General features: G+C 41.1%; 1 protein-coding gene across 2 annotated transcripts in view; it reads right to left on the bottom strand.

Annotated features, from left to right (window-relative positions):
• The window catches only part of LOC122248088 (uncharacterized), a 30,662-nt gene that overhangs the window by 7,947 nt on the left and 12,715 nt on the right, over positions 1-10,000 (bottom strand). For both annotated transcript variants that reach the window (XM_043007905.2, XM_043007904.2), the window contains exon 2: positions 1-1,954. This exon is cut by the window's left edge and continues 584 nt beyond it. In XM_043007905.2, coding sequence (XP_042863839.2) covers positions 1-1,929 — 1,929 coding nt within the window. In that variant the 5' untranslated portion in view covers positions 1,930-1,954. The remainder of the gene's footprint in view (positions 1,955-10,000) is intronic.

Below are 10,000 nucleotides of genomic sequence, written 5' to 3'. Positions count from 1 at the left end.
TAGAATGCATTGGCTGGTCCTTGTCGGCACGTTACTGTTAGAGAGGACAGTCTTGAAGCCAGAGATGAGGCGAGGAATGTCCAGCTCATCCGCAATGAGGTGATCCATTACATAAAGTGCCGAGAAAAAGTCTTGTATTCCCTTATGGGGGAAACTGTATTTCTCTTCGAATTCATCTGACAGTGACGTTGTTTGGATCAAGAAGGCACTGAGAATTTCTGCGACGGGCAAATCTAGGAGGAGACAGGTATCCCTCAGTCTCTGTATCGAAGCGGAAGGCAGCACGGTGTCGTCACAGCAGTGGTTGATTAGAGCTTCTTCGTAAAGCGTCTGGAGGAATTTGTCCATCTTAGCCTTTACCTCAGGAAAGTCCCAATTCCAAGTCTTTTCGTGGTCGAACAGCCTCTGCGTTAATTTTCTTTGACACAGCTCGTGCGTCTTTAAGAAGAGTTCCGTGGCTGTGGTCATTCTGTTCACCGCATCAGGATCAAGAAGCCACAATATCGTCACACAGACTAGATTGAAAGGGAACCGCCAGTGATCTTGTAGCCGACTTTCCTTCCTGCTCAGATAATGGAAAAGACCGGAGAAGTCTCTCTCCTCATCTTTACTCTTGATAGCCTGGCTGTAATTATTCACAAATTCTTCCCTGTCCTTTTCAGCTATGCCACGAACGTGTACATGGATGGTGTTAAAGTTCTCAGGAACAAGTCTCTTAAAGTCGGCCACTCTGTTCGGCCGCGTTGTGCACAGAACAGTGATATCGCTGAAATCTCCTAACTTCAGTATTTCTATGTACACTTGTTTGGACGATGGATTAAGCTCGTCTAAACCATCAACAATAAACAAAAGTCTGTTGTCCTGAATGCATTCGACCAGGCATTCCTTCTGAACTGTCTTGCCTACTCCTGGCATGAGAGACTGCAGGAGTTGTGAGAGGGACTGTATTTCCCTAGCTCTACATTCGAACAAAATGACAAACTCATAGTCTTGGAGGTTTTCCATAGTATTGGCATTTGATGCCCATTCGCTTATCAGCTTCCTCGTGAGGGTTGTCTTGCCGACACCTGCAGGACCTTCGACCAACAGAGCAGTGCTGCCTTTTTGACTCTGGTTTTGCCTCCTCTCCACCAGCGCAAGAAGGCCTTCCAGAGGGACTGGGATGCTGTTTTCCTCTATCAGGAGTTTGGTGTAAACTTTATCAATTCGTAGTTTGGCTTTTATGTATTTCTGGAGTAGATTTGATGCTGGTTCAATGCTGGACATGTCTCTATATCTCTTTTTCAATTCTAGTTTCCCTTTGTCATTCACAATTTGACGTAGCTTATCAAAGTCCAAATTGCATCTGACTGATAAATCCAATGGCTCATCTCTAATTTTGTTGATGTCGTCACTGAGTTCTTGCAAAATGTCTTCAACATATTGCTGATCTATGTTGTACATTTCTGCCGCTTTTTTGAGAGTGTTATCTAGCATATCCCTCAACTCTTCCGTTTTGCTGAGGAAATTGCTATCATCGACTTCAAACGCCTCATGAATGAAGGCGTTTCTGAAATTCTTGACGGAAGTCAGGTAGTATTCGAGGGTGTCCGGTGACTCGATCCACCCACTGGACTTGGGTGGTTTCACTCCATCACATCCATACTGGATGCACAAGTATAATAACGATATGTCAAAATCGTCCAATTTATCTTTCTCCATCTTTTCCCTCTGGTTGCTGGTAAAATTCCTCCTTATTTCTCGTCTGGAAAGATTCTTCTCCAGGGAAAGGTAGTCGATGAAGGACTGACCCGCTGGCCTCCTGGAAATGCCCCACTCCAGGACCTGCTGCATCACCCATCCGCCCTTCCTGGTGGTCATTTCGTAAAGACGGAAGGTCATTTGCCGCTTCTTTTCGGAGTCAAAGGAACGTAGGCTTGATTGTGCCATTTTTCAATCTATAGTGCCACTTATTCTGGAATTAGGGAAAACGATATATAACATTTCAAACATTATTCACAATCTGTGTAAATCACTCTAGCCCTCTGCGAATCAATTCAATTTTGAAATAGACACATTGGATTTGACTGACAGTTGGAGTTCGAATCGTTGTATAGTTGTTTCATTTCAAATGTTTTAATAGAATGTGAAAAAATATCATGTTGGACAAAATGCTTTCTTTTTCATAGCCATACCAAAACCCTTAAACCTTATTATATATATATATATATATATATATATATGTATATATATATATATATATATATATATATACATACATATATATACACACACACTTATCTCTCTCTCTCTTTCTCTCTCTCTCTCTCTCTCTCTCTCTCTCTCTCTCTCTCTCTCTCTCTCTCTCTCTCTCTCTCTCTATATATATATATATATATATATATATATATATATGTGTGTGTGTGTGTGTGTATGTATATATATATATATATATATATATATATATATATATATATATATATATATATATATATGTATATATATATACACACACACACACACACACACACACACACACATATATATATATATATATATATATATATATATATATATATAAAGAGACATAGAGATATATATAAACACACACACACACACACACAGACACACACACACACACACACACACACACACACACACATATATATATATATATATATATATATATATATATATATATATATATACATATATATATAGAAGATATATATATCTATATATACATATACATAATATATATATATATATATTATATATATATATATATATGTATATATTTTTTTCTGTATATATATATATATATATATATATATATATATATATATAGATAGAGATATAGATATATATAAAGAGAGAGAGAGAGAGAGAGATAGAGACACACACATATTTACATATATATATATATATATATATATATATATATATATATATATATATATATATATATATATTATATATATATATATATACACATACATGTGTGTATGTGTGTCTCTCTCTCTCTCTATGTATATATATATATATATATATATATATATATATATATATATATATATACATATATATATATATATAATATATATACATACATATATATATATATATATATATTATATATATATATTATGAAAGTATTTATATTTAACGGTCGACAGAGCATATGTCTGACCTGAGATACATGATCAAATTACAATACACAGATGTGACCTTCACAATTATCGGATTTCGTATATCCCCCAGGATCGGGCAAAGATTCGTTAAAGACAGCACCTGCAACTTTAGCCCTTCTGGATATTCTGGTCATCTCCCCGTCATAGGAATATCACCCTCAAAGGCTGACCCGAGGGCGGACCTATGAATTATGATGAACCGAAGTCAGCCAATCAGGAAATCGCGACCCAAGTTGACACTTGGAATAGCTACGCCTACTTTCCTGTAGACGGCTCATCGCCCCGCCTAGCGAGCCGTCCTGAGATATACTGACGATAGCGAAGTCACTCGAGGTCCTTGACCTTAATCACCAACATCTACCGCTCGCACTCCTACATCTACTATTGTGAACTAGTGCTAATCCCGATCTTTATTTCCAGAGTCATTCCTTGTTATATTTATATATATATTATATCGTGTCATATTATTGAAGTTATAATATATTGTTATTGTATCAGCTGCTGTGTTTGACACCAACCTTATATTTCTCTATGTGTGGATATTAGAGTAATCTATACCCATCACATAATCTGGTGGCAGCCTACGATGAGAACCTCACGTTTCTTTTTTTCGCAATAATTGGTACAATAATTAGCTACGTACCACCATCGCGAACATTTTTTCCAGTGTCTCACAGCATACAGCGCATCAAGTTGACTGACAGGACGAAGACATCGGTAATGAAGGTTAGTTGCGACTAAGGTCGATATCCCTCGTGTCATTTTTCTTCCTCTTAATTGTTTTTCACACCCTAGTGTTGTGACTTTTGTTACCCACTTTCTTTTCTTTTTTTCTTTCTATTGTGAAGTGATTGGATTTCTTTCTCGCGCCTATTCATGAGTGAATTACGAAGTGGTAAAGTGTTCAGAAATCTCAGGGAAACTACCGAAATATTCTTTGGGTTGGATACTGTACCTTCCCATTCTCCCTCCCGTCCCGTTTCCCGATCTCTGACCCCCCACACAATCATCTCAACTGCTAATTCCCCCACTGTCCCACCCTCTGACCTGACCCCCACCCGCCCCCCCTTCTCCAACATGACTTTCCAACCTTATCAAACATTCAATATCGTACAGAAATTTGATGGCTCCTCCATTCCGGTTGAAGATTTCTTGGAAAATGTTGAATCTATGATTATTCAAGGTGGAATGTCTAGAGATGACCCCTCTTTCGGCAATAAATGCGTAAACGCGGCTGAAACACGTTTAGAGCTTACCTCAGCGAAAGTACGTAACGCGATTAACGCCTTTAAGACATTGCCATCCGAATTGCGCAGTTGGAGTTATTTCCAGGATATATTTAGATCTTCGTTCAAATCCTTGGATGTAAGTCACCATATTCAGTTCGCGAGACTTATTCAATTAAAGCCTGCTTCCTTGTCCGAAGAAGACATTCGATTCTTTATCAATCAGCTTCGGGTTCAAGTTTCAAAATGGGTTAAGAGTATTCCCCACAACCATGACTCCCACGTAAAGTCCTTGTTTAACGACCATCACGTCTCCTCTATGACGTATATGGTCAAATCTATCCTAGTTGCTTCTTTACCTACTTCTGTACAAGAACAAGTTTGGGAACCCTGTGAAGATACTGATTTACTTAAGTTACCCGGCGAATTTGCCAAGTCTATCAGAGAGAAGGCTCCCACAGTATCTGTCAACGCAGGCATTCCCACGACTAAGGCAAACACGACCACACAAGACAACACACCCTTGCGTAACACAAACAAACACAAACAACCAAACGACAAACCACAACGCAAACCTAACCCGCGGTTCCACTACCATGACACGAAAACACAACACTCGAGACAAACCTCCCCTCACAGATATAATACGGGACATAAAACTCGCTTTCCCCAGTCATGTACCAAGACGTAAACAACCTTGCGTCACGAATTGGGCACCAGACAGAGATCAGTGTTTTAATTGTTGTGCGAAAGGTCACGGTGCCGACTCATGTTATTCGACACCGTACTGTCCTTACCACAGCACGCGCTCACACCCTTGGCCTCACTGCTCAGCGTTCCCTGACCAGGTGGATCAAACTTACAAATTGCTCCAGCAACGCCAAGCAAACCGCCATTTTTTAGGGAAAAGCCAAAAACACCCAGACACGGCAACACTACAAGCACAATACCGGTAACACACCACATTGTCTCGACTAGTTGCATCCCTAATGATATCACTCAACCGCCTTTGCTTCCATCTATATTGAATGACAAGCCTGCATATTTCTTCTTAGACACCGGATCTTCTTGTTCTGTGGTCTCGTTGAATACCTTGCGGAATTTTGAATTATCATTAGATTTGCAACCGAGTCAAACCACCATTTGCGGGATAACAGGAGATAAGGTATCAGCTTTAGGCAGCAAAGTCCTTAACATTTCTCTTGGTAGTGAAATTTTTGCTCACAAGTTTGTCGTTGTAGAATCTAATTTTACTCCGGGACACCTTTTGTTGGGTCATGATTTCTTATACCGTACAGGGATTTCCCTCCATCCTCAGAGTAATAGCATTACTTTTAATGGTCAGAATTACCTGTTAAGGACTCCCTCTTGCCTATGGACACATGCCGACCCCTTCACACCCGCAATGACAATCTATGAATTCACACATGACTATAGTCACACCATGTCTACACCTCACTTCCCATCCTCTCCTACCCACCACCCCCCTACCCCTCCCACCCGCCCTCGCTTCACCTCTCCTCTCGCTGCGCGCGCACCCGCATCACGCAAACCTTCGCGCGCAAAACACGTTGACGACTGTGCGAAATCTTGGACCGCTAATGATAATGCTCCTAAGTTTATAGCTAGTGCTACCACTACTATCCCGGCATTTCATGATCTACTGATAGACGTTTCTTGTCCTTCGGCAAATGGTACTGCTTTGATATTACCTGATAATATACGAGTAAAAGGTTGTGCAACATTACCTTCCTTGTATAATATCACTGATAATAGATGTCAGGTGCATGTATTTAATCTTACCCCGGCCCCATTGACTATTAACGCTGGTGTACCGGTAATATCTTATGAATTCACAGACTTGCCTATCTGCGAATTTGATTTACCTGTTCCCTCCCCTGTTTTTTCTGCAACATCATCTTCCCCTGATGAGCAGAGCTCTGATCATGTCCTAAAGCAAAATTTAGATTTTCATGAAGGATATGATATTTTGAATACCTTATTTAAAGAATTCCCAAGCGTACTGCCAACCAAGGACCGTCCTATCGGAAAAACAACATTGCTTCAACACTCCATTACCCTCGAGCCTGATGCTAAGCCTTCGTACATACCGAGTTATAAGATCCCTCATTCGAAGCGACAGGCCTTGGAAAAGGAAGTTAAAACAATGTTAGACATGAATCTTATTCAACCAAGCAATTCACCCTGGGCCTCTCCCCTCCTCCTTGTTCCAAAGAAGGATAATACTTTCCGACCAGTGGTCGACTATCGCAAGTTGAATAAAGTCACAGTGCCAGAACCATTCCCAATTCCTAATCTTAGATTGTTGTTGCAAGACATTGGCTCTAATAATAAGATTTTTTCAACTATTGACCTTGCTAAAGGCTTCCTGCAAGTTCCTATGGCTCCTGAAAGCGTGCCATATACGGCTTTCTCGACTCATATGGGACACTTTGAATTTTTAGTATGTCCTTTTGGCCTTCGCAATTCCCCTCTCACATTTAGCAGATTAATGTCACTTGTACTATCAGGATTAATTAATGATCAGGTCCTCGTGTATTTAGATGATATTTTAATTTGTTCACCCTCCCTCTCTGAACACGAGAAGAAATTGCGTCAACTGCAGGATTATGTATTCAACCTAGCAAGTGTCAGTTCTTCAAGTCTAAGTTAGAATTCTTAGGCCATACCTTGTCATCTAAAGGTATTGCACCTAATGATTCAAAAGTTAAAGCCATTGCCGACTTTCCAACACCTAAGAACCAGAAGGAATTGAAATCATTTTTAGGCCTTTCAGGTTTTTACAGGCCGTTCATTCAAGGTTACGGGTCCATCGCGACGCCGCTTAACCATCTCCTTAAAAAGGATACTACTTGGCAGTGGACAGACGAGGAAAAAGCTGCATTTACAACTCTTAAATCGCGACTAATTAAGGCTCCACTCTTAGCCTTCCCCGATTTCAGTTTGCCTTTTGTCCTCACCACTGATGCCTCAAACCTCGGGCTCGGAGCAGTACTCCACCAGAAACATGGCTATTCTGGAAAAACGCAGCCCATTGCTTTTGCAAGTCGCGCCCTCAATTCAGCAGAAAAACGCTATCACACGACGGACCGTGAATTACTCAGTATCACATGGGCCCTCCGTCATTTTCGAGAGCTAATCTTGGGATATCAGATAGAAGTGCACACTGATCATTCCCTCCTCACGTCCATATTTAAGGGTAGGGACCCTCATGGACGACGCGCCCGCGCAATTGAAATTCTTGCAGAGTTTGACGCCACCATTGTTTATTTACCCGGGAAACAAAATGTTGTTGCCGACGCGCTATCACGCGCTCCGCTCTCTGACGCTCACAACCTGCCTGAATCTAGCTCCTCGCCCACCTTTGCCTCCCGCAAGGTGAAATTCTCTGACATTGCACCGATCTTGGCAAATACTGCCGCGCCTACCGTTGAGGATTCTTCGAAGGACGAGATCCGGTCTGCACATGTTAATGATCGCCGTTCCGACTCCATTCATTCTGTTACCGCCCCGGTCTTGGCTGCCCCAGCCGTACCTCCCATGGACCCACCCACGGAGGACGAGATCCGGATAGCGCAACGTAATGATAATCTGTACGGCCCCTTAATTCAAGCTTTAGAAAGGAATGAAAGACCTCCCCCTAACAGACATGTTCGAGTAAGTCAACTTTACCTCGATGCTAGAGGTCTACTTTGCTACAAGTCTCGATATAGGACAAGAAAGCTCAAGGCATCCCGTAAACTTGTAGTTATTCCTGAATCCCTTGAAGGTCGAATCCTTCCTCTTTTCCATGAGTCGAAAGAAGCTGCACACTGTGGTAAGTATAAAGCAATTCACTTAGCTCAGCAACGCTTCTTCTTCCCACACCTTATTAGCAAAGTTGCTAAGCATGTTCAGTCTTGTAAGCAATGCCCGTATTACAAGGGAAATACCAATGACCCAGCCCCTGCATTGAAATATGACATTCCAGACTTTCCTTTCCAGAAAGTCTCTTGCGACACATTGTCAGGTTTTCTACCTTCTCGCAATGGTAATCGTTATATGTTAGTCTTCATTGATAACTTCACTCGTTTTTGTGAACTCGTCCCCGTCCCCAACAAAACAGCAAATGTTGTTGCACATGCTTTTCACGACTTCTGTCATAGACATTCAGCCCCCATGTATTTTTCAACTGATAACGGGACTGAATTTCATAACAAGGTCATGGATAAGTTATGTGATATCATGAATGTAACTCGTGTTAACATTCTCCCTTACCGCCCACAAAGTAATGGTATTACAGAAAGGCTTAACTCCTCCATCCTCTCATTAATGAGATCGCTTGTTGATGCGACATCGGACACATGGGATGAATCACTATTGACAATCCAGTCTTGTATTAATAGTACATTACATTCTTCCTTAGGTGATACCCCACATTTTCTGTTATATGGAATGGATAAAAGACTACCCTATGACCTCTTTGATGAAAATCAAGTTCCTTTATATAATGATAATTATGCTGAATATCTCCTAAATAGAAACAAGTCCATCTTTCAGATCACAAAGAAGCTTTTGATTAATTCCAGAGATAAAATACTGTCATTTCAACACAAAGTGGCCCGCCACAAGGACATTGAAGTTGGAGCATTAGTATTTAGAAAAGTCAACCAACCACTCAATATTAAGTCAAAGCTTGCTCCTAGATTTGAAGGTCCATTTAGAGTAATTAGTGTAAAGAACAACAAGGCCTACATTAAATGCATACAGTCAGGTGAACAATCTTGGTCTCATTTCGACGTCCTAAAGCTTGCTCACAAGTACTATTCTCCCCCGGCCGACGAACACTAATTGATTTTTATCTTCCAGACCTTACTCTTGGGCTTATCATTCTTCACATTGGCGTCTGCCGATCGCCATGCCCTTCCCCCTAGGCTTCGCGCAGTGCCAGGAGCCTTCGTTGAGGACCATGGGCTAGTCTTACCAGTAACAAACATTGTGGAAATCAAAATTTCGCTTTAGCCGATTGCTAATTTCTCCGACCTGGCTACTTTATGAACTCAATAACCAACTCGTTGATTTCAGCAACAGCAGGCGAAGTGCTTCCCAGTCTCATTACTCCACATGACTTACGCCCTATTCTCCACAATATCTCCTCTACTAATGTTAAGCCTCTCTTTTTCCTCTAAGGCAACGAATTCAGTTCTACTCTACTCTAAAATCTTACCTCACAATTTCAGGTCTCTCTGCTACTACAACTACAGTTATGTGTATCAAGCATAACCCTGATGTTGTTCTACAAGGTACTTTTGTTCTTCCAGCCTCATGTGAACTGACTTCCTTATCCTTATTTATTCCAGCTACCCATACCTACACAAGGAAGATTGCAATGAATACCTCCTACCTGCAGCCCATGTCGGTATCATTGCCATCCTATAACATTTCTCTTCCTAGTATAACCTTTCAACAGATGCCTACTTTGCAACAGCTTGATGCATTTACCCCGCTCAGCCTGTTCCACGCAACCTACATTTATCCCGTATATGTTACCATCTCCGGAATGTGTATGTTGCTAGTAACCCTGGGAGCGTGCTATTGCATCAC

This window comes from Penaeus japonicus, unplaced genomic scaffold (genome assembly GCF_977035675.1).
Source record: "Penaeus japonicus unplaced genomic scaffold, GWHDUDI00000001_assembly GWHDUDI00000021, whole genome shotgun sequence".
NCBI lineage: Eukaryota > Metazoa > Arthropoda > Malacostraca > Decapoda > Penaeidae > Penaeus > Penaeus japonicus.
Note: the sequence above shows the minus strand (reverse complement) of the source record. Positions and strands in the feature narration are given on the sequence as shown.